Source organism: Lithobates pipiens, unplaced genomic scaffold, assembly GCF_037356315.1.
Source record: "Lithobates pipiens isolate NorthernLeopardFrog02 unplaced genomic scaffold, aLitPip1_a1.2 Scaffold_8, whole genome shotgun sequence".
NCBI classification, from domain to species: domain Eukaryota; kingdom Metazoa; phylum Chordata; class Amphibia; order Anura; family Ranidae; genus Lithobates; species Lithobates pipiens.
Genome location: NW_027507903.1, coordinates 13,328,254 through 13,354,554, shown reverse-complemented (window position 1 = coordinate 13,354,554; position 26,301 = coordinate 13,328,254). Strand labels below are relative to the sequence as shown.

The window sequence follows — 26,301 nt, the reverse complement described above, 5'->3', positions numbered from 1 at the left end:
AGTTTGGAATGTCTGACCACCATCTAAGGTCTGTGGGCTGCTGTAAAACAATGCATCTAGCATTAAATGAATCCCTGTTTGCTTATTTGAGAAAAAGCACTTTGAAGAGTGTAGTAGGCACAGCTTTGTAGCTCTGCAAATGATCTGTGTCACACAGACGATGATTTTCCTTCCCATACAAGAAATACTTCCCATACAAGGAGTTTGGCATGGGCCCAGCTCGTCCAGATCAGTAGAGCAAGCACTGCCCTCCTGCAAAGTGATGGGAAGGGAGACAGGCTAAAGGCATAGAGGGAAACTGGGCACACGGATATCTGTCTGGAAGCAAAGAAACAGAACTCACAGCACCTGGAACATAGAGAGTATAGGGCATAAAAACTAAAAAAAAAGCAAAAAAAAATGGAAAATAGCCACAAGTAGAACTGACAGCGGTGCCGTGTATCTGCACATTCCAGTAATCCGAGAGACCGCAGTGATGAAATGGGAGTTGGGAACATAACCTACTAAACACCTAGCAAAAAATCAGCTGAGAGGGGGTGCTCAGACGGGGAGGGGAGCGCCGTGTTTATTCCAGATGTTGGTGAAGCAGCTGGAGCTGAAGTTGAAGTAGCAGGAAGCAGAAGTAACTTAGTACAGAGAACAAAATTACTGAGGATTAAGAACAAGTCAATTTTCTGCATCCGGCCGGAGCTTTCTCCTCTGCCCCAGGGACCGGGAATCCAGCTCCTGACACAGAATGGGCTCCAGCAGCATCCTTCCTGATGGATTTTTAAGAATGTTCTTGTGTTTTGGAAGGACCTAGGAGCTGTATACAGAAAACCCTCTCTTCTAACTGATGCAAGGTGAGCTCATTCTTTTACCTTTATCACCTAAAGCAGCTATTCCTAACTAGTTTCCTCCAGAGGTTGCTAGAGGTTCCTTGAGCTGTGGCTGATTGACTGGGAGGTTAGTGTGATGGTACCTGCATAGTTGCACAGCTAGTAGCACCTAAAAAAAGCCAGTGGCATGGCACCAATGATCTTTATATCTCCATTACCATCCTTGCTGATGTAGTCTTAAGAATAGTCTTATGTCTTGGAAGGACCTAGGAGCTGTATCCAGAAGTTCCTCTCTTCTCACCGATGCAAGGGGAGCTCATTCGTTTTAACAATTAAAACCTAGAGCAGTCATTCTCAACTAAGGTTCCTCCAGCGGGTGCTAAGAGCTCATTGAGCTGTGGCTGATTGACCTCCTATTTGATGGTGCCTGCATAGTTCCATGGCTAATACCACTTGAAAAAGCTTCTGGCATGACACCAATAGTCTTTTTGGTTCCAGCAGTATCCTTCCTGATGTATTCCTAAGATTAATTGTATGTCTTGGAAGGACCTAGGAACTGTATGAAGAAGCTCCTCTCTTCTCACTGATGCAAGGTGAGCTTGTGCTTTTAACTATTACAACCTAGAGCAGTCATTCTCAACTAAGGCTCCTCCAGAGGGTGCTAGGAGTTCCTTGAGCTGGCATTGATTGATTTCTCATTTGATGGTGCCTGCATAGTTTTATGGCCAATGCCACTCGAAAAAGCCAGTGGCATGACACCAATGATCTTTTTTTAGCTCCAGCAACATCCTTGCTGATAGATTCTTAAGAAAGTTCTTGTGTTTTGGAAGGACCTAGGAGCTGTATGCAGAAAACCCTCTCTTCTAACTGATGCAAGGTGAGCTCATTCTTTTACCTTTATCACCTAAAGCAGCCATTCCTAACTAGTTTCCTCCAGAGGTTGCTAGAGGTTCCTTGAGCTGTGGCTGATTGACTGGGAGGTTAGTGTGATGGTACCTGCATAGTTGCACAGCTAGTAGCACCTAAAAAAGCCAGTGACATGGCACCAATGGTCTTTATATCTCCATTACCATCCTTGCTGATGTAGTCTTAAGAATAGTCTTATGTCTTGGAAGGACCTAGGAGCTGTATCCAGAAGTTCCTCTCTTCTCACCGATGCAAGGGGAGCTCATTCGTTTTAACAATTAAAACCTAGAGCAGTCATTCTCAACTAAGGTTCCTCCAGCGGGTGCTAAGAGCTCATTGAGCTGTGGCTGATTGACCTCCTATTTGATGGTGCCTGCATAGTTCCATGGCTAATACCACTTGAAAAAGCTTCTGGCATGACACCAATAGTCTTTTTGGTTCCAGCAGTATCCTTCCTGATGTATTCCTAAGATTAATTGTATGTCTTGGAAGGACCTAGGAACTGTATGAAGAAGCTCCTCTCTTCTCACTGATGCAAGGTGAGCTTGTGCTTTTAACTATTACAACCTAGAGCAGTCATTCTCAACTAAGGCTCCTCCAGAGGGTGCTAGGAGTTCCTTGAGCTGGCATTGATTGATTTCTCATTTGATGGTGCCTGCATAGTTTTATGGCCAATGCCACTCGAAAAAGCCAGTGGCATGACACCAATGATCTTTTTTTAGCTCCAGCAACATCCTTGCTGATAGATTCTTAAGAAAGTTCTTGTGTTTTGGAAGGACCTAGGAGCTGTATGCAGAAAACCCTCTATTCTAACTGATGCAAGGTGAGCTCATTCTTTTACCTTTATCACCTAAAGCAGCCATTCCTAACTAGTTTCCTCCAGAGGTTGCTAGAGGTTCCTTGAGCTGTGGCTGATTGACTGGGAGGTTAGTGTGATGGTACCTGCATAGTTGCACAGCTAGTAGCACCTAAAAAAGCCAGTGACATGGCACCAATGGTCTTTATATCTCCATTACCATCCTTGCTGATGTAGTCTTAAGAATAGTCTTATGTCTTGGAAGGACCTAGGAGCTGTATCCAGAAGTTCCTCTCTTCTCACCGATGCAAGGGGAGCTCATTCGTTTTAACAATTAAAACCTAGAGCAGTCATTCTCAACTAAGGTTCCTCCAGCGGGTGCTAAGAGCTCATTGAGCTGTGGCTGATTGACCTCCTATTTGATGGTGCCTGCATAGTTCCATGGCTAATACCACTTGAAAAAGCTTCTGGCATGACACCAATAGTCTTTTTGGTTCCAGCAGTATCCTTCCTTATGTATTCCTCAGATTAATTGTATGTCTTGGAAGGACCTAGGAACTGTATGAAGAAGCTCCTCTTTTCTCACTGATGCAAGGTGAGCTTATGCTTTTAACTATTACAACCTAGAGCAGTCATTCTCAACTAAGGCTCCTCCAGAGGGTGCTAGGAGTTCCTTGAGCTGGCATTGATTGATCTCTCATTTGATGGTGCCTGCATAGTTTTATGGCCAATGCCCCTCGAAAAAGCCAGTGGCATGACACCAATGATCTTTTTTTTAGCTCCAGCAACATCCTTGCTGATGGATTCTTAAGAAAGTTCTTGTGTTTTGGAAGGACCCAGGAGCTATGTCCAGAAATGCCTTTCTTCTCCCTGATGCAAGGTGAGCTCATTATTTTAACCATTACCACATAGAGCAGTATTTCTTAACCAGGGTTCTATGGTATGCCAGGGTTCATCCAGAGATTGCTAGCGGTTCCTTGAGTTGCAGTTGATTGACCAGGTCAGTGTGATGGTACCTGCATAGTTCCACAGCCAATGGCACTTGAAAAAGTCAGTGGCAAGACACCAGTGATCTTTTTAGCTCCAGCAGCATCCTTCCTGATGTATTCCTAAGAATATTCTTATGTCTTGGAAGGACCTAGGAGCTGTATCCAGAAACTCCTGTGGAACTCTGCAGCTCCTCCAGGGTTACCTTAGGTCTCTGTGCTGCCTCTCTGATTAATGCCCTCCTTGCCCGGTCCGTGAGTTTTGGTGTGCGGCCGTCTCTTGGCAGGTTTGCTGTTGTGCCATGTTCTTTCCATTTGGTTATGATAGATTTGATGGTGCTCCTAGGGATCATCAAAGATTTGGATATTTAACTGCCCTAGCGTCGGTTTTTGTCCGTCGCACTAGCATACACACAAGCAGATTTCTCCATAGGATCTGGGTCTGGCGGAGTTCCGGCGAAAAAATTTGAAACATGTTCTATTTCTAAAGTCCATCAGATTTTTGGACAGCAAAGGTCCGATGAAGCCCACACACGATCGAATTGTCCGACGGATTCGGTTCGTCGGACCTTTGCTGTCGAAAAGTCCGGTCGTGTGTACGTGGCATTATTGTCACCTGATCTGTAGTAAAACTAATAGATACTCTAAATCCCTTAATGCAATATTGTCTCTGCTATACATTAAATACTGCATCCAAAGCAAAAAAATAATAAAAAAAATATGATAATATACACACCCTGAAGAGTAAAACTACATCATTTCATTAGCTATATATAGCAAGTTACAAAATAGATCTAAAATCCCCTAATCCCTCACAAAATAAAACAAGGGAAGTTGCAAAGATAATAAATGACTCCCACGTGTTTTAGATCCTCCCCCAAAAAACATTTAAACCAGACCATCCATATAATCCATCCTATCCACAATGGAGATGGAGATATGCATTCAGTGAATTCCTCCCTCCCTTTGATAAAGAGCACTTCCAGAGTAGCGTTTTGCCAGTGGTATCGCAGCGCTGCCCCATTGATTTCAATGGGGAGGAGCATTGGAGGAGCGGGCTTTCACACTGGAGCGGTGCGCTGACAGGACACTAAAAAAAGTCCTGCTAGCAGCATCTTTTGGAGCGGAGGAGCTCCTGGCCATTGAAATAAATGGGGCAGCGCGGCTATACCGCCAGGATAGCGCTGCTGCAGCAGCGCTTTGCGGTGGATTTAACCCTTTCCCGGGCGCTGGCGGGGGGTAAAAATGCCCGCTAGCGGCTGAATAGCGCTGCAAATTTGCCATTAAAGAGCGCTAAAAATAGAGGTGCTTTACTGCTGACACACCCACCGCCCCAGTGTGAAAAGGGCCTTACTGTTAAATATTGAAAGCGCTAATGACTTTTAATCCACTTTTCATATATTAAGGTGTAAAAGTGTTAAAATAAAATTGGGTGTACCAAAAAACTTGGTGGGAGGGTCAGTGGGCCGATTCGGTGGGACAACCAGTGGGCGGGCCCTGGAGAATGTTGGGGGTCGGGCCCCGGGGGGCCCAGGCCTAAAGCTGTGTAAGGGGCCCTAAAATTTCTGATGGCTGCCCTGACTCCTGCTGGAAGACAAACCCCCACCCCAGTCTCCAGTCTTTTACAGACTCTAACAGGTTTCTTCTAAGATTGCCTTGTATTTGGCTCCATCCATCTTCCCATCAACTCTGAAATTCTTCCCTGTCCCTACAGAAGAAAAGCATCCCATAACATGATGCTGCCACCACCATGTTTCACAGTGGGGATGGTGTGTTCAGGGTTATGTGCAGTGTTCATTTTCCACCACACATAGCGTTTTGATTTCAAGCCAAAAAGTTACATTTTGGTCTCATCTGACCAGAGCACCTTCTTCTACATGTTTGCTGTGTCCCCCCACATGGCTTCTCACAAACTACAAACAGGACTTCTTATGACTTTCTTTCAACAATGTCTTTCTTCTTGTCACTCTTCCATAAAGGGCAGATTTGTGGAGAGCACTAATAGTTGTCCTGTGGACAGATTCTCCCACCTGAGCTGTGGATCTCTGCAGCTCCTCCAGAGTTACCATGGGCCTCTTGGCTGCTTCTCTGATGAATGCTCTCCTTGCCCGGCCGGTCAGTTTAGGTGGACGGCCATGTCTTGGTAGGTTTGCAGTTGTGCCATACTCTTTCCATTTTCCGATGATGGATTGAACAGAGCTCTGTGAGATGTTCAAAGCTTGGGAATTTTTTTTATAACCTAACCCTGCTTTATACTTCTCCACAACTTTATCCCTGACCTGTCTGGTGTGTTCCTTGGCCTTCATGATGCTGTTTGTTCACTAAGGTTCTCTAACAAACCTTTGGCGGCTTCACTGAACAGCTGTATTTATACTGAGCTTAAATTACACACAGGTGGACTCTATTTACTAATTAGGTGACTTCTGATGGCAATTGGTTCCACTAGATTTTAGTTAGGGGTACTGCATTGGATGAGCCTTAAACCCACCCTGGTACCAGCATTGTTGTGGATATCTGTGAGAGTCGATCGATCGCTGAGGATCCAGCGTTTATCCATACAAAGGCCAGATTTGACCTGTAGGGGGTCTTTTTATGAGGTGAGAGGCTGGGGCAAATGAGTGGCGCACATCGGATGGTGAAATCAATTGGATGAAGTGGAATCCCTTTCGGTTACTTTGCACATGCCCTTTTTTTCCTTATGAACTGTCACTTGGAGATTTTTTGTACTGGACTTTATCATTACACGAGTGTCACCTTTGGAGCTTTATATGCACTGTATTCTTTCACTTTGAAAGTTATTATTGCAATGGGACTATATACATTGTTGCGCATGTTGAAGATTTTTTGCACTTTATTATTCATTATTTCGTTTTAGCGCGGCCACGGAAGTTCTATATCTATAGTTTGTATATTGCACGTATATATTCATTGTTTATACCTTGATCGTTTATATTTTATTCAGTTGAGTTAGCGCCACAAACTTCCTTTTTTTATCTGTCATTTGTGTGAGAACACCTTTCATGTTGGCAGCTACTCATTTATATTTTCGGGTGTAGTGTAGGTTTGCACATTAGTTACCCCCTTTTTCATACGTCTATATATACACAATTCTGCTCTCCTCGGGTAGGGGCCCCACCGCTTCTGCTGTGCTTAGTCACAGCAGAAGCTGATCACTGGGTGTCGGCCAATGGATGTCCGCCAGCAGATCGGCGAGGAGACTGACTGGACGGAGCTCTGCATATGTGAACAAGGCAGAGCTCTGTCCTGTTCGCGGGGATGTGCTGGAAAGCAAAACACATCCCTTAGTGAAAGCACCTCAAGCAGTACACACATAAACACTGGCTAGGCACACAGTCAGCGCTTTGATCACGCTAGATGTGTAACCCCTTCCCAGCCAGTGTCATTAGCACAGTGATAGTGCATATTTTTAGCACTGATCACTGTATTGGTGTCACTGGTCTCCAAAAAGTGTCAGTTAGCGTCTGACTGTCGGACGCTAACTGACACTTTTTGGAGACCAGTGACCATAATACAGTGATCAGTGCTAAAAATATATAAGTCGCTGATTGATGCTATTACTAGTAAAAAAAAAAATACAAATACCCCATAAGCCCCGTACACACGAGCGGACTTTTCAACATCCAAAGTCTGACGGAATGATTCCGGCAGACTATTCGATCGTGTGTGGGCTGCAACGGACTTTTGATTCGCAAAAGTCTGACAGACTTTAGAATTGGAACATGCTTCAAATTTTTCCGCAAGAACTCTGCCGGACCCAGTTCCTACCAAGAAATTCGCTCGTGTGTATGCTATTCCGACGGACTAAAACCGACACGAGGGCAGCTATTGGCTACTGGCTATGAACTTCCTTATTCGAGTCGAGTCGTACGTCATCACGTTCGAATCCATCGGAGTTTGGTGTGATTGTGTGTGGCCAAGTTCGCTCATTCGGAAAGTCCGTCAGAACTCTGCCGGAACTCCGTCAGAACTCCTTCGAAAGTCTGTCAGACATAAGTCTGGTCGTGTGTACGCGGCAATAGTTTTTCAACACTATGGATGAGTTCTACAAAGAGCTATGAAGTTCATTGTGTCAATAAACGACCTGGAGAATGGGGTAAACAGTTCAATCTCTGTATTTGCGGACGATACTAAGCTACGCAGGGCAATAACTTCTCCGCAGGATGTGGAAACCTTGCAAAAAGATCTGAACAAATGAATGGGGGGAGGGGCAACTACATGGCAAATGAGGTTCAATGTAGAAAAATGTCAAATAATGCATTTGGGTGGCAAAAATCTGAATGCAATCTATACACTGGGGGGAGAACCTCTGGGGGAATCTAGGATGGAAAAGGACCTGGGGGTCCTAGTAGATGATGGGCTCAGCAATGGCATGCAATGGCAAGCTGCTGGTAACAAAGCAAACAGAATATTGGCATTAAAAATGGGATCAACTCCAGAGATAAAACGATAATTCTCCCGCTCTACAAGACTCTGGTCCGGCCGCACCTGGAGTATACTGTCCAGTTCTGGGCACCAGTCCTCAGGTAGGATGTACTGGAAATGGAGCGACTACAAAGAAGGGCAACAAAGCTAATAAAGGATCTGGAGGATATTAGTTATGAGGAAAGGTTGTGAGCACTGAACTTATTCTCTCTGGAGAAGAGACGCTTGAGAGGGGATATGATATCAATATACAAATACCGTACTGATGACCCCACAATAGGGAGAAAACTTTTTCGCGGAAGGGAGTTTAACAAGACACGTGGCCACTCATTAAAATTAGAAGAAAAGAGGTTTAACCTTAAACTACGTCGAGGGTTCTTTACTGTAAGAGCGGCAAGGATGTGGAATTCCCTTCCACAGGCGGTGGTCTCAGCGAGGAGCATCGATAGTTTCAAAAAACTATAAGATAAGCACCTGAATGACCACAACATACCAACACAGCATGTAACTATGTCATTTACAGAGAAGATTTCCTTTTCTAGATCCGAAAATTTAAGATGGCAATAAAAGTATTCATCAGTCATTTATCTTATTCTAACTGTTGGTGGATTATTTGGAGAACGTGACCTCTGTGTTTAGTGGAAATGCTGACGACATACGTCTTGCTTGTTTTGTACAATCGTACCCCCTGTGTGTGTATAAAGCTGTTTCAAGTGTGATAGAGAATTTGTGTACATTTCTGAGACTTATCCACTTTCCCGTTTTTTTTTTCGGTTCAGATTTATTCTAAACTATGTCCCAGTGCTTGGCAGAAAATTACCGAGAATTGTTGGCAGAGTCTCTTCTGCATTCAAAATCATAATCAGTTAGACTAAGACCCGTGTCTGTGAATGATGAGTGATGTGCACGGTGTCTTTTTTCAGCCATCCAATTCTTACTTCGCCTATAAACTGCACATTTTTACTTTATGCGTAAATCGTTTTAAATGTTCTCTTGGACCACATGCTGTTTTAACATCTCTACTAGTGATGGTCCAAACTTCCGACGGGACGTTTCGTGAACGCGGACCGCGAACGAGGCCGGCCGTTCGGGAAACCAAACGTTCGCCGCGGGCCCCATTGACTTCAATGGGAGGCGAACTTCGCAAACCTTTAGGTCAAATTTGCAGCCACAAGATAATTATTAGCTGGGCAAACATAGTCCCACCACCTGGCCAATGACATAACACATGTATGAGGTGAATTTGGGATCGACAACTACAAGCATTCTTTTTTTATATGGGAAATTGTTCTGACAATTCAGGACTGTGGAGCGCATGAAGGCAATGGAGGAGAGGGAAGGTCAGGGACCAGGGTAGGCAAAGAAGAGGGTGCAGGAGATGATCACCAGCAGCGTCACATACAGCAATGACACCTGCACCGTGATAGAGTCATCTGACAACAGCACCGTGATAGAGAGCACTGACAGCAGCACCGTGACATACAGCGCTGACAGCAGCACCGTGATAGAGTCATCTGACAGCAGCACCGTGATAGAGAGCACTGACATCAGCAGCGTGACATACAGCAATTACACCTGCACCGTGATAGAGTCATCTGACAACAGCACCGTGATAGAGGGCACTGACATCAGCAGCGTGACATAAAGCATTAACACCAGCACCGTGACATACAGCATTGACAGCAACACCGTGATAGAGAGTACTGACATCAGAAGCGTGACATTAAGCACTGACATCAGCACCGTGATATACAGCACTGACAGCAGCACCGTGATAGAGGGCACTGACATCAGAAGCGTGACATACAGCACTGACATCAGCACCGTGATATACAGCACTGACAGCAGCACCGTGATAGAGGGCACTGACATCAGAAGCGTGACATACAGCACTGACATCAGCACCGTGATATACAGCACTGACAGCAGCACCGTGATAGAGGGCACTGACATCAGAAGCGTGACATACAGCACTGACATCAGCACCGTGATATACAGCACTGACAGCAGCACCGTGATAGAGAGTACTGACATCAGAAGCATGACATTAAGCACTGACATCAGCACCGTGATATACAGCACTGACAGCAGCCCCGTGACATTAAGCACTCACACCAGCACCGTGATATACAGCACTGACAGCAGCACCGTAAGCAGCCCCAGGAGGAAGTCAGCACAGCACAGGGATGGTGTGATCCCCTCATAATAAGAACCCCCAGGAGGAAGTCAGCACAGCACAGGGATGGTGTGATCCCCTCATAATAAGCAGGCCCAGGAGAAACTCAGCACAGCACAGGGATGGTGTGATCCCCTCATAATAAGAACCCCCAGGAGGAAGTCAGCACAGCACAGGGATGGTGTGATCCCCTCATAATAAGCAGGCCCAGGAGAAACTCAGCACCACACAGGGATGGTGTGATCCCCTCATGATAAGAACCCCCAGGAGGAAGTCAGCACAGCACAGGGATGGTGTGATCCCCTCATAATAAGAACCCCCAGGAGGAAGTCAGCACAGCACAGGGATATCATAAGCAGCCCCAGTAGAAATATGACACCGCTCAACCTCTTCAAAGAGGAGGGTAGGGGCATATAGTACGGTGTGCTTTTTTGGGACAAGGAAGTGAGCCAAATGAAGAAAGAAGGTAGTGCACCTCAACCCTATGTATTGTGGACCGAAAACAGTCCTTATAGAATAGTATACTGTACCTTACTCAACCCTATGTACTGTAGCACCCTAGACCAAGTTACCAGTCCTTATAAGAACTTTTGTGGACCAAGCAGGTTGTGTGTTAGTGAATAGCGGACTGTACTTCAGTCCCTATACCAATGAAGGACTGCTGCAGTATAGGGCAGCAGTCAGCAGTGGTGCACCTCAACCCGATGTATTGTGGACCGATAACAGTCCTTATAGAATAGCAGACTGTACCTCACTCAACCCTATGTACTGTAGCACCATAGACCAAGTTACCAGTCCTTATAAGAACTTTTGTGGACCAAGCAGGTTGTGTGTTAGTGAATAGCAGACTGTACTTCAGTCCCTATACCAATGAAGGACTGCTGCAGTATAGGGCAGCGGTCAGCAGTGGTGCACCTCAACCCTATGTATTGTGGACCGATAGCGGTCCTTACAGAACAGCAGACTGTACCTCACTCAACCCTATGTACTGTAGCACCCTACACAGACCAAGTTACCAGTCCTGATAAAGAGCTTTGTGGAACAAGTGAGTTGTGAATGATTAGCAGACTGCAGCTGAAGGGCAGCAGTCAAGTATAATATTCTTTCTATATTTGGAAGAAAGAATATTATACGTGTACAAGCCTATTACCATACCACTGATACCAGTCCTTTGTGGAACTAATAGTAACAGCAACTCTTTAAACTGACCCTCACTGCCTGACACACTGCTTCCTTCCTGTCCCTATACAAAGTGGCAAAAAAGAGGAGACTGGAACGATTAGTGGTTACTGGAACAGCTCTTTTGTGGACCTGATAGTAACAGCTAATGATGATGATGATGATGATGATGACGACGACTAAACTGACTCTCCCTGTAGCACACACCGTCCTGTCCCTTTCTCTAAACTGACAAAAGACACTCAGGCTGCTGCAACAATCAGTAGCACAGCAAACCTATATACACCTAACACCTATACCAGTCCTGAAAAGAACTTTTGTGTACCAAATAGCTAGCGATTTGGGTCACTGTAATCTCTCCCTGCTCCACACAGCAACCTCTCCCTATAGTGACAGAAGAAAGAATGTAAAATGGCCACCGGATCGGGTGTATTTATAGGTTAGGGGGAATGTCCAAGTGTCCATGTGCTGTCATGTCTCAATTGGCTGTCCTGTACCCCATGATGGATGTGTCATCATAGGTCAAAGTTCTTTTACACATTAAACACGTAAGTCCGCCGGGGCGAACGACGGCAATAGGCGAGCGAACGAGCGGACCGCGAACGGGTGAAATTCGCCGCGAAACAACCGCTGGGCGAACCGTTCGGCCATCACTAATCTCTACCCCTCCAATTTGACAACAATTTACACCATTAGCAATGTTTATTGAAGACCTTAACCACTTCAATACCGGGGCACTTTCACCCACTTCCTGCCCAGGCCAATTTTCAGCTTTCAGTGCTGACACACTTCAAATGACAATTGCGCCATCATGCAACACTGTACACAAATTACATTTTTATCATTTTGTTAACACAAATAGAGATTTATTTTGGTGGTATTTAATCAACACTGGGGGTTTTTTTTTTTGCTAAACAAATAAAAAAAGACCGAACATTTTGAAAAAAAAAAAAAAAAAAAAGAAATGTTTTTTTCTTTGTTTCTGTTATAAAATTTGTAAATAAGTTTTCCCCTTCACTGACGGGTACTGATAAATGAGAAACTAAAATGCATCTCTGATAGGCGGCACTGATAAACAGCACTGAGGGGTGGCACTGATGGGCACTTATAGGTGATAGGCAGCACTGATGGACACTTATAGACAGCACTGATGGGCACTGATAAACAGCACTGAGGGGTGGCACTGATGGGCACTTATAGGTGATAGGCAGCACTGATGGACACTTATAGACAGCACTGATGGGCACTGATGGACAGCACTGATGGGCACTGATAGGTGGCACTGATAGTACAGCACTGATGGGCACTGATGGACATTAATAGGCAGCACTGATGGGCAGCACTGATGGGCACTGATAAGTGGCACTGATAGGCAGCACTGATAGGTGGCACTGATGGGCACTGATAGACAGCACTGAGGGGTGGCACTGATGGGCACTTATAGGTGATAGGCAGCACTGATAGACACTTATAGACAGCACTGATGGGCACTGATAAACAGCACTGAGGGGTGGCACTGATGGGCACTTATAGGTGATAGGCAGCACTGATGGACACTTACAGACAGCACTGATGGGCACTGATAGACAGCACTGATGGGCACTGATAGGTGGCACTGATAGTACAGCACTGATGGGCACTGATGGACATTAATAGGCGGCACTGATGGGCAGCACTGATGGGCACTGATAAGTGGCACTGATAGGCAGCACTGATAGGTGGCACTGATGGGCACTGAAAGGCGGAACCGATGGGCATGAAAATGCAGCTCTGATAGGCGGCACTGATGGGCACTGAAAAGTGGTAATAATGGGCATTGATGGGTGGCACTGATGGGCACTAATGGGCATTGATAGATGGCACTGTTAGGCAGCACTGATGAGGAGGATCTGTCAGGCATTACTGATCGGCATCCCTGGTGGGCACTGATTGTATCCCTGGTGGGCACTGATTGGCATGCCAGGTGGGCATTTGTGGGCATTCTTGATAGGTCTGCACTGATAATTAATGCACTGATTATCGGCTCAGACCCCCCTCCCCCCTTGTCAGGAGAGCCACTTATTGGCTCTCCTCTACTCACGCCTTGTCAGCGTGAATAGAGGAAAAGCTGATAACCAGCACTTCCTGGTTACATTGTGATCAGCTGTAATTGGTCACAGCTGATTACATGGTAAAGAGATTATATCATAGCCTGACGTCTAACCGGCATTACTAGTAAAAAAATAAATAATAAAAATTCTATGAATCTATCCCCTATTTTGTAGACGCTATAACTTTTGCGCACACCAATCGATCTGCGCTTATTGTGATTTTTTTTTATTTTTTTACCAACAATATGTAGAAGAATACACATTGCCCTAAACGGGTGAAGAGATTTTTTTGTTTGTTTTTTGTTTTTTTATATTTATTATAGCAAAAAGTAAAAAAATATTTTTTTTTTCCAATAATCGCTGATCGCCGCCGTTACTAGTAAAGAAAAAAAAATGCTATAAATCTATCCCCTATTTTGTAGATGCTATAACAATTGCATTGGTTTAATCAATATACACTTTTTTTTTTTTACCAAAAATATGTAGAAGAATGCATATTGGCCTAAACTGATGAAGACATTTTTATTTTTTAATTTCTTTTGGGGATATTTATAATAGCAAAAAGCAAAAAATATATATTTTTTTTTTTCAAAATTGGCGGTCTTTTTTGTTTTGTTTTTTGTTTATAGTGCAAAAAATAAAAACGGTCATAACCTGACGTAGGCTCTTTACCGAGATCGGAGATGGAGTGTGTCAGAGAGACACACCACACTACCGATCGCCGCGCTGTGCGCCCTTGGGGGTTGTGCGCAAGCGACTTATCCTGCTGGATGTCATATGACGCCCAGTCAGGATAATGAAACCACCACCTGGCCGCCATTAGGCTGGGTGGGATAGCTTGAACCCAATTGGGGTAGGCAGGATTTGGTTATCAAGATTCTATCAACATCTATTAATCCCTTCCTTATGTTGCAAACGGTTCTTACTATATGTGTTAATCTTACCACTACCTCCAATCTTTTACAGTCATAATTTATGCTACCGAATATTTGTAACGATGCACATTATAAACAAATAAAAATGTATTGTTTAACCGCTTGCTGACCAGCCGGCGTCATTATACTGCGGCAGGTTGGCTCTCCTTGGCGAATCATCATAGGGGTACATCAGCCGCTTTAAGAGCGCTCGGGAAAGCGCACACGCCCGCGGCGAGACGCTGAAGCGGATGTGCGTGGCCAGCGGCCGAAATGTCCCTCGGCCATCCGCGATCACTCCACAGAGAGACAGAACGGGGATCTGTGTATATAAACAGACAGATCCCCATTCTGACAGGGGAGTAGAGAGAGATCTGCTGTTCTTAGTGATCAGGAACAGCGATCTCTCTCCTCCTCCAGTCAGTCCCCCCCACAGTTCGAAATACCTCCCTAGGGAGCACTTAACCCCTTGATCGCCCCCTAGTGTTAACCTCTTCCCTGCCAGTGTCATTTATACAGTAATCAGTGGCTATTTTTAGCTCTGATTACTGAATAAATGTCACTGGTCCCAAAACAGTGTCAAAAGTGTCCGATCTGTTCTCCACAATGTCGCAGTCCCGATAAAAATTGACGATTGCCGCCATTACTAGTAAAACAAATAATAATAAAAATTCCATAAATCCATCCCCTATTTTATAGACGCTATAACTTTTGCGCAAACAAATCAATATACGCTTATTGTGTTTTGTTTTTTTACCAAAAATATGTAGAAGAATGCACATTGGCCTAAACTGATGAAGACTTTTTTTTGTTTGTTTTATATTTATTATAGCAAAAAGTAAAAAATATTGTTTTTTTTTTTCAAAAAACGCTGATCGCTGCCATTACTAGTTAAAAAAAAATAATAATAAAATTGCCATAAATCTATCACCTATTTTGTAGACGCTATAACTTTTGCGCAAACAAATCAATATACGCTTATTGTGATTCTTTTTTTTTTTTTTTTTACCAAAAATATGTAGAAGAATGCATATTGGCCTAAACTGGTGAAGAAATTAAATTTTTTTTATTTTTTGGGGGGATATTTATAACAACAAAAAGTAAAAAATATATATTTTATTTTTTTTCAAAATTGGTGGCCTTTTTATGTTTCTAGTGCAAAAAATAAAAACCACAGAGGTGATCAAATACCACCAAAAAGAAAGCTCTATTTATGGAGGGAAAAAAGGACATAAATTTTGTTTGGGTACAATGTCGCACGACAGCACAATTGTCAGTTAAAGCGATACAGTGCCGAATTGCCAAAAATGGCCCGGTCATTAAGGGGGCAAATCCTTCCAGTGCTTAAGTGGTTGAAAAAAAAAAATAAGACATTTTAAAACAATATTAGTTTTACTCACATATTCATAGCTAAAATACAACTTATGCTGTGCACACAAGACCGGACTTTTCAATGGACTTGGTCCGGCGGACTGGAATCCGTCGCACAATTCGATCGTGCGTGGGCTCCAGCGGACTTTTTCTTCCCAAAAGTCTGGCGGACCTAGAAATAAAACTTGCTTCAAATCTTTCCTGACGGACTCGAGTCCGGTCGAAAAATCCGGTCCGTGTGCTAGTCCGATGGACTAAAACCGACGCTACGGCAGCTATTGGCTACTGGCTATGAACTTTCTTATTCTACATCATCACGTTTCGAATCCATCTGACTTTTGGAGTGATCGTGTGTGGCCAAGTCCGTTTGTTTGAAAGTCCGGCGGACCTCAGCTGCAAAGTCTTTCAGATTGTCCTCCGGGCCGAGTCCGGCGAAAAGTCTGGTTGTGTGTACGCGGCTTTAAAAGTGCTCCAATATATCAAGCAACCTCCCTAGTTAATGGAATCCCATAATCAGTAGTTAATATGATGCCAATAAAATTTGAGTCTTCATGGCCTCCATTAGAAGCACTCCTGTTGAGACTGTGATTGGGATTCACAAAATTCCTCTACATGTTTTGTGAGTAACCTGCTTCCTGAAAAAAGGTAGAACGATAACTGGGAGCATGACTAAAATCCCATAAACTAGTGAAAAGTCATCCACATTGGCCTTCTACTTGGGGGGGCGAGCGCAGAGACACATGAAGGAAAGAGAATGACTGCTGGTCAACCACAGCACCGCCCCTCCTTTCAGCTCTTCCAAACGGCAAACTCTTTGCATTCATTGAGAAAATGCAAAGCAATCTCTGAACGTTGCCCATGCGCAGCAGCCAACCCCCTGTATTCACAATGCAGCAGGGCAGCTACTCGGCACTAGGGTGACCACGTGTCCCGGATTGCCCGGGACAGTCCCAAATTTTGAAGGTTTGTCTCGTGTACCTTCATTCCAGGACAATACAGTGCCCCGTAATGAAAGCCAGGCCAATCTGATGCCCCCAAAAAAGCCCGCCACACAGGCCCGGACTGGGACAAAAAATAGGCCCGGGCATTTTAGACTGAGCAGCCAACCTTTCCAGGGACGGGGGGGGAGGGGGGGGTTCTCTGGGACTACATTTCCCATGATGCCCCTCTAGTTTCTTCTGATTGGCCAATGGGGAGGGAAAACGACCATACAGGAATGCCTTTTCTTCCCCTGCTGCCGACGTGAGAAGGGGAGGGGGAGCATGGGGGGAATAATGACAGCAGCCTGCAGCTCTCCCCACCACGCAGACACCCATGGCTGGAGGAGGAGAGCGGAACTGTCAGCACGGCGCTGAGGCTGAGCTGTGTGTGAGAAAGACACACAGCTCAGCCCATGCAGCCGCCAGTTCCGCATGACACAGGCACGGCCGCATGGTGGTAGGCGAGTGGCGGCCGTGGCCTGTGTTACCCATGATCAGGCCGCGGCCGCCACTTAACTCCCGCTGTGCGGCCTGATCATCAACAGGCCACGGACGGCCCCGGCCCACCGGGCAAATGCCCGGTCTGCCCTATGGCCAGTCCGGGCCTGCCGCCACATGACCGCTTTACTCACTGACAGTACTTGTCCTGGCCGGGAATGTCTGGAAGAGCACAACCCCCGCCCCTCTGCTTGTGATTGGAGAAATTATAAATCCCGCCTCTTGTGTCTAATCACTGTGCTGTGATTTGTTACAGCACAAGCTGATTTTCTGGAAGTAATCCCTGAATGGAAGTTTGGAAATGTGGTCATCCTACTCGGCACGGACACAGAAGCTGGTGAAGATCACTGGAGTAGCGGTGTCTATGAAATGATTTCCACGTTCTAGCGGGGTCCCACAGGTATGGTATATGCATAGTTTGGGCCAAGCTAGAACAATGTAACTACTGTATGTGATAATATCTATACCTGGAATTCTTTTTTGATGACTTTCAGACAGTGGCAGCTCAACCCTTTATAGAGCCCTACACAGAATCTGTTTGGCGCCCTAACCCTACTTTGTTTAACTTGTGACTTCCCTACACTGTATATATGTCTCATAAACTCTACATTTACAAGGCATTGAAAGTTAAACTGAGCTCTGACTCATACTGCCCTGTTATGTTCTCCATGCTCAGCCGGCACCACAATGTGTTAGGCCCATGTCGCACTAGTGATCCAAACAACTTGGCAGTAACAGAAGACAGAACATTCATCTGCTTCCGGCCAGGAGGAATCTTGCTGCTGGCAAGTTGCCACCAGTGACGGGATTGGTAGCGTGAGCGGACTTTTAGATACCACCTTTACATAGCTCCCAACTGTCCCTGATTTTGAGGGACTTTCCCGGATTTGGAGCAATGTCCCTCTGTCCCTCATTCCTCCTCATTTGTCCCTCATTTTGGTCTGATCTATATAGATGTATATAAAATGCACTTTTTATCTTTCAAAAAATGTTTTCCCAGCGCTAAACCTTTCATCTAATTTCTAAATTGCTGCATTTGTAAATTCCAGAAGCAAGTATAAAGAGCGTCACGGAGCTGCAGCCGCAGGCTGTCAGCGCAGGACGGCATGACAGATGCTTTGGATGCACTGTCGCCGTTTTTAGGAAATAGGGTCCTGCTGCTTTAAGAGTGCGGTGGGCGGGGCGGTGGGTGGAGCCAAAAGTTAGGAATCTCGAGGCAGAGAGGAAGAGAGGGTCAGTGTAGAGCGGAGGAGGAAGCGATTCCCACCCACCCTCCCTTTTTTTGTGACGGGTTTTGGGCAAAGGTTGGTTTTGGATTGGCAGTGTCCTGGGGGGTAGTTGAGAAGGTTAAGTGGTACAGGTGGAGAATAGGTGGTACCCATCCATGGTGATGGGGGTGGTTGGATTGGTACTTCACGGTTACATGGGGTTAATAGAAGAGTAAAAACGGGTAGGTCACTGCATTGGTTGGGATAGCCTCCGAGACAGGGGATTCCGTCTGGAGGTCAAGAGGTTAAAAGGTAATGTGCAGTGACCAGTAGGGTCGATTATATGCTATGACCCAGGATACAGTTTACTGGAATGTTTACAAGTTATGGTTATTTATTGAAAGTTATATTTGTTATTTATATATATATTTCTATTTTGGTTAAATAAATCAAGGCCTGTTGGCCCTTTACTCCAAACTCAGTCTGGTCTGATTAATGGGGGAGTTGGGTTTGGAGAGTTGGGACATATGGAGACGGTTAAATCATGATGCAGAAGTAGGTCAGACAATACAGAGGTCAAGGAATAGTAGTGGTAAAAAAAGCACTTGTGGGTTTAACCAATGTTGTTTTTTTGTGCAATTCTCCTTTAAGAGGGATTGGTGAGGGGTGTGTCCTATGCCTGCATGCTTTTGCCGATAGGTGTCCCTCATTCCCATCTCAAAAAGTTGGGAGGTATGCCTTTAGCTTAGAAAACATCTATTTCAGGGCACTGGCATGAGCATTCTTCAGGACCAATATCCTGGGTTATATGGTGAACAGGTACGGCTGTTTGCTCCCCTGTGAAAGGAAACATTGTAAGGTGGCTGGGTGTCCAGTTAGAAACCCAGGCACCAGTGGCAGCCTGTAATACAGGGCGCAGGTGCGCCGCCCCCCCATCCAATCCATGTGCTCGGCCTCTAATCTACATGCAGGGTACTGGAGGCATGGATTTTAATGGGGTTTAATGAGGCTCTAATTGGCTTCAACAAATGGTGGGCTCAGGGCGCAGAGAACTGCGCCCTCAGCCCACCCACTTGTCTGACAATAGCAAATTAATGTGAATAAATTACCCCAGTGCTGAGTAGTTAGTGACTGTGTGTAGCTTTTAGCTCTGGAAGGAGTACAGGTTACCACCAGTATAGAGATCTTGTGGGACATTCCTTTCTGTACAATCCAGGCAGAAGGTTGGAGAGTCCTCAAGTTGCTAAGTTCTACAGTTTATCGGGGTATCCCATACTCCCTCTCCCTATCCAAGTTCCAATTGTTCCCATTAAAAAAACAAAAAAGAAAACCCCTAAACTGTTCTTTGGAACCAGTGGAAAGGTGCAGAAAATGCTATGTGCCAGGCTGCGTGTGCTGTGAGGGGGGAATAGGACTAAATTTACTAGCGGCTCTTAAGTGGGTGCATTCCTGCAGCAATATGAAATGGGTATCTGCCAAGCTGAAGTATTTTTTCTCATTTTCCTTCACCTTCTGTGATTGTGCTCTCCCAGTATGGGGATCATGTCTGCTCCCCCCCTCCCCGGCGTGGGGACCATGTCTCTTGTACTCTCCCCAGTATGGGGATCATGTCTACTGTATTCCTTGTAGTATGGGGATCACGCCTCATGTGATTGTACTCTCCCCAGTATGGGAGTCATGTCTTATGTACTTCCCCAAGAATGGGGATCATGTCTTGTGTACTCCCCCCAGTATTGGGATTGCGTCTCAGGTAATCCTCCTAGTATGGGGATCACGTCTCATGTGATTGTACTCCTCAGTATGAGGATCATTTCTCGTGGTCTCTCGGATACCATCAAGGATAAGATAGCAGCCCGAGATATACCCACTGAGCTGGAAAAGTTGATCACATTTGCCATCCTCATTGACTCCAGACTTAGAGAAAGACTCCCATATGGGAATTATGTCTTGTGTACTTCCCCCAGTATGGGGATCATGTGTTGTGTACTCCCCCCCCCCCCCAGTATGGGGATCATGTCTTGTGTACTCCCCCCCCCCCCCAGTATGGGGATCATGTCTTGTGTACCCCCCCCCCCCAGTATGGGGATCATGTCTTGTGTACTTCCCCCCAGTATGGGGATCATGTCTCGTGTACTCCCCCCAGTATGGGGATCATGTCTTGTGTACTTCCCCCCAGTATGGGGATCATGTCTCCTGTATTCCTCCTAGTATGGGGATCACATCTCATGTGATTGTACTCCCCAGTATGGGGATCATGTCTCGTGTACTTCCCCCAGTATGGGGATCATGTCTTGTGTACTCCCCCCGGCATGGGGATTATATATTGTGTACTTCCCCCAGTATGGGGATCATATCTTGTTTAGTCCCCCCAGTATGGGGATTATGTCTTGTATACTTCCCCCAGTATGGGGATCATGTTTTGTGTACTTCCCCCAGTATGGGGATCATGTCTTGTTTACCCCCCCAGTATGGGATCATGTCTTGTGTACTTCCCCCAGTATGGGGATCATGTCTTGTGTCCTCCCCCTCCCCAGTATGGGAATTATGTCTTGTGTACTCCCCCCAGTATGGGAATTATGTCTTGTGTACTCCTCCCAGTATGGGGATCATGTCTTGTGTACTCCCCCCCCCCCCCAGTATGGGGATCATGTCTTGTGTACTCCCTCCCCCCCCCCCAGTATGGGGATTATGTCTTGTGTACTCCCCCCCCCCCCCCCAGTAAGGGAATTATGCCTTGTGTACTCCCCCCAGTATGGGGATAATGTCTTGTGTACTCCCCCCGGTATGGGGATCATGTCTTGTGTACTCCCCCCCCCCCCCGTATGGGGATTATGTCTTGTGTACTCCCCCCAGTAAGGGAATTATGCCTTGTGTACTCCCCCCAGTATGGGGATCATGTCTTGCGTACTCCCCCCAGTATGGGGATCATGTCTTGTGTACTCCCCCCAGTATGGGGATCATGTCTTGTGTACTTCCCCTCCAGTATGGGGATCATGTCTTGTGTACTCCCCCCAGTATGGGGATCATGTCTTGTGTACTTCCCCTCCAGTAAGGGGATCATGTCTCCTGTATACCTCCAATCATGGAGAGCATGTCTCATGTGATTGTATCATGCCTCATGTACTCCCTGTCTACTGATTGCTGTTGTATTTATATTATCATATGAGAGTACCATACGTTCCCTGCATCCTCCTAGGAAGTCTCAGAGGTGCCTGTTATACTCATTATATAACACTGAATGTTTTTTCTGTTGCTGCTTTACTTACCTAACCCAGATTTCTTCTATGACAATAGATAATGTCTATGATGTTTGGGAAACCCAGAGCTCTGCATGCGTCCCACTTCTCCTCTTCAAATGAACGCAGTCCACACGCAGAATGCAACCTGGTGCTGCTGGGATGTCGAGGAGCCGGGAAGTCAGGTGAGATAAATATCACTGTGAGAGCTCCCATATCTACTATGTTTGAGTATATATATATATATATATATATATGCACACACACAGATTAGCCATAACATCATGACCTTTGGCAGATAAAGTGAATAACATTGATTATCTTGTTACAATGGCACCTGAAAGTTGGTAGGATATATTAGGTAGCAAGTGAACATGTTGTCTTAAAGTTAATGTGTTGAAACCAGAAAAAAGGGCAAGCATAAGGATTTGAGCAACTCTGCCAAGGGTTAAATTGTAACAGCTAGACAACTGGGTCAGACCAACTCCAAAACTGCAGGTCTTGTGGAATGCAGTGGTCAGAACTGACCAAAAGTGGTCCAAGGAAGCAAAATCGGTGATTGGTCATGGGTGGCCAAATCTCATTGATGGAGATGGGGAGGGAAGGCTGACCTGTGCAGTCCCATCCAATAAAGAGCCACTGGAGCTCAAATTTCTCAAAAATGTGCTGGTTCTAATAGAAAGGTGTCAGAACACACAGAAAATTGCAGGTTGTTGTGTATGGGGCTGCGTATCCGCAGACTGGTCAGGGGGCCCATGCTGACCCGAGTCCACAGCCAAAAGTGCCTATCATGGGCACATGAGCATCAGAACTGGACCACAGGGCAATGGAAGAAGGTGGCCTAGTAAAGAAGGGTTTGAGGAACACAACAAGTTTGAGGTGTCAACTTGACCTCCAAATTCTCCATATCTCAATCCAATCCAGCATCTGTGGGATATGCAGGAAAAACGAGCCCAATCCAGGGAGGCCTCACCTCACCATTTACAGGACTTAAAGGTTCTGCTACTGATGACTTGGTGTCAGATACCACAGCAAACCTTCAGAGGGCTAGTGGACTCCATGGCTTGGTGGGTTGTGGTGGGTGGTCATAATTTTATGGTTGATATATACAGTATATTTTTTTTGGAGATTCTTTCTGTTGATTTCAAGTCCAGGTTTGATAGAGTGGATAGAGTAATGCTGACCATACAGTATACAATTTGAGTGTACAATCTCCTTTAGATCTACCAATAGCTATGTAGTATAAGGGCCTGTCTGATTGATACTACCGCTTTCTGACCGCAATACATATATACAGTTGTGCTCATAAGTTTTCATACCCTGGCAGAATTTATGATTTCTTGGCCATTTTTCAGAGAATATGAATGAGAACACAAAAACTTTTCTTTCACTCATGGTTAGTGTTTGGCTGAAGCCATTTATTATCAATCAACTGTGTTTACTCTTTTTAAATCATAATCACAACAGAAAATACCCAAATGACCCTGATCAAAAGTCTACATACCCCAGTTCTTAATACCGTGTATTGCCCCCTTTAGTTCCTGTAAATTCTTGTGCAATTCATGCAAGACAGCCTGTTTGAGATCTCCCCAGAGTGGCTCATTGATATTGAGGTCAGGAGATGGAGATGGCCACTCCAGAACCTTCATTTTTTTCTGCTGTAGCCAATGACAGGTGGACTTGGCCTTGTGTTTTGGATCATTGCCATGTTAGAATGTCCAAGTACGTCCCATGTGCAGATTTCTTGCTGAGGAATGCAAATGTTCCTCCAGTATTTTTTGATAACATACTGCATTCATCTTGCCATCAATTTTGACCAAATTTCCTGTGCCTTTGTGACTCATGCATCCCCAAAACATCAGCGATCCACCTCCGTGTTTCACAGTAGGAATGATGTAGCTTTCATCATAGGCCTTGTCGACTCCTCTGCAAATCTAGTGTTTATGGTTGTGGTCAAAAAGCTCAATTTTGGTCTCATCACTCCAAATAACTTTGTGCCAGAAGGTTTGAGGCTTGTCTCTGTGCTGTTTGGTGTATTGGACAGCTGTAGGACCCGTCGGAGTCTTGGCTGCCTGGACTTCCTCCTTATTTGGTTCAACCAGTTTGGCAGACAACAGGGCCATCATTTCCAACATCTCCTTCTGCATCTTAAGCAATTTCCCTAATTCAGACTCACACTTTGGCAGATGTTGAATAGGTAAGGACCAGGACATTTGATCAGCGTACACCGTCAGGACACTGGGTTCCCAAGGGGCCTGTAGAACATCAGATTGTTGTCCCTTGGTTCTTGTTGTGATGTTGGACTGGATTCTCTTTTGTTTCTTCTCCTTTTCCATTTCCATCTTGGCTGCTTCATTAGTCTCTTCAATGAGCACCTCATCTGGAATGGATCGTCAAAGTACTGCCTTAACTGGAACTTGGCATAGTCGCTCCTCAGTCCTATAGCCACGGACCTCAGAAATTTCTTCTGGATCAGTTCAGCCCCAAAGTGTTCATCTGAGTCTTCCCCTTCTGAGGCAGACAACAAGTGGTCTTTCAATTCGATGGCTCTGAATAAGAAGTTCTGAGGAGTCTCCTGACTGCTCTGTGCCATATGTATCAATTGATGATATAGTTCAGCAGCATCTTCCTCTTTATAGTAGCTCTTTATTATCCTCCTGAGCTGTACTATAGTCAGTCCATTTTTCATTTCTAGCATGCCTCTGATACTTAGGCCTGGACTAATGGTGGTGACTACAGAATCTACAATTTGAGATTCAAGATATCCTTTTCAGAGTCCCAGGTCAATCTGATGCAGGAGGTTTTTGTAGGACAACTTTCCCTTCTGTTCCTTCTATCCTATCTGACCTTCGATCTTGAAATCTTTCCGAAACGTCACCTCTGGCCATGAGTGCATTTCTGTATTACTGAAACAGGTCTCTGTGTTATATGACCATATCTTGGGCCCTTGCATATGACACTTAGCTCTTTAATGTGTTCTGCAATCATGCTGGAGGTTTCCTGGAACCTCTCCTGTATATCATTGTACTGCTGTTTCAGGTCAGCCAGTTGTTGTTCTGACTGTGAACCTCTCTTGTGAGCTCTCAATGTTTCAACAACGGCCCTCTTCTTCTTGTTAAGGGGCCCTCTGCCATTTTCCCTCGGTGTTGACTGAAAACTGACTTCTTGCCATGTTGGCTCCATCTGTTTTGAGCTGGGACAGCTTTCACCTGGTCTCGCAGGGTGTGTCAGATAAAGTTTCGTTTTGTCAGATAGTTTCACCCTGGTGCCTTGGAAGTTTTCAGGAACTTCCTTTCTCCATTCTAATAGTGCATATGTGTGAGAGGTCCCATAATCTGGCCTGACAGCAATCACCCGGGCCTTCCTATCTGGGGACAATGCCTTCACAACTTCTTTGACCCTTTCTTCCTCCCAGTCTTCCCCTGGGAGTTCAATTGCCATGCTTGCTTCTGAGTGAGCGCCTTCTGCCTCGCACCACCAGACCACAGTGAGGGGATCCATACTGGTGCCAAGAGGGTGGGTTTAAATGCAGAGTAACAGAATCCCGGATGAGCCCCCACATGTAGCACTTACCCCAAAAGGAGCTGCTGGTAATTGATTGGGCCTGTACTCTGCTTTTCCACCTCCAATAATTTGGCTCAACCCACTTGACACAGCTGTGTAACAGTGTTGGTGCGAAGCTTAATAACTAGAAACAATCCCACAATAACAATATGCATATAATATACCTTTGTCATTACCTGGGCATCCATTGCTCCACCTGTTAGGAGAATGAACAAGCCTCACACCAATTGTAACTTAACAAGAGTGCAAGTTTACTGAAATTGGTTTAAACAGTGGTTACAATAACTATATTAACACACAACTTAACACAATAATGCAATGAATAATTGTGTATTGTTAGCACTACAAAGATTCCTTAAATGACCTCTGCATGCGCGGCTCCAAGTGGGACTAGTGCTCAGGGTGATAAAGCCTTGACCCTGGTCACCTTCCCACTCCCAGTACGGCCTTACTAGACACACTATGCAAGGTAATTAAGCACAACACAGTATAATTGCTCAAGAGCTCTCCCGGAGGCATAATGCAGTCCTTTGCATGTGACTGTGACACCAAGTCCTCAGTGAAGATATAGTCTCTGGTCTTCTTTCTTCTGCTAGCTATTATACTGCAGTGATTGTAATCCAAAGGTTTGATAGGTAATAAAGTGACCTACAGTGAATGATGACAGCAATTCCAGTTATGGAACTAACGTATAACTGTCTCCAGTGAAAGCACACTCAGGCCGTCAGTCAGTACCTAGTGGAGTATAATCTTTGAGGCCTGGTTGGATTCAGTCCACTTAAATAAGACCCTTGCTGTGGGACTGCAGGTCTCAGCAACACTGCACTGTTAGTCTAAGGCCGCGTACACACGCGGGGACTGTTCGCTCAACTTTGTCCGTCAAACAGTTTCGGCAAACAGTCCGCTCAAAATTAGCATGGACGGACATGGCCACACACGACGAACGAACAGTTTGCTGAAACCGTGCGCGATGACGTGAACGGCACGTACGACGGGACGAAAAATACGACGTCCTATACACTGCATTATAACTTTCGGCGTGTAAATCCTTTCTGAGCATGCGCGGAACTTAGTTTGACGAACAAGCCTACACACGGGCGGACTGTTCGCTCAAACAAGGTTTCAGCGGACAGTTT

The 26,301-nt window shown here is 45.4% G+C and overlaps 1 protein-coding gene across 7 annotated transcripts in view; it reads left to right on the top strand.

The window, feature by feature from the left end:
- Positions 1-214: 214 nt before the first annotated feature.
- Positions 215-26,301, top strand: part of LOC143963733 (ras-like protein family member 12) — a 101,626-nt gene continuing 75,539 nt past the window's right edge. The window contains exons 1-3 of one of the 7 annotated variants that reach the window (XM_077473454.1): positions 215-842; positions 17,414-17,557; positions 21,660-21,786. In XM_077473454.1, coding sequence (XP_077329580.1) covers positions 21,663-21,786 — 124 coding nt within the window. In that variant the 5' untranslated portion in view covers positions 215-842; positions 17,414-17,557; positions 21,660-21,662. Of the gene's footprint in view, positions 843-1,575; positions 1,696-2,422; positions 2,548-3,287; positions 3,401-17,413; positions 17,558-21,659; positions 21,787-26,301 lie in introns of those variants that run through there. The other 6 variants (XM_077473455.1, XM_077473457.1, XM_077473456.1 and 3 more) reach the window with 6 other exon arrangements.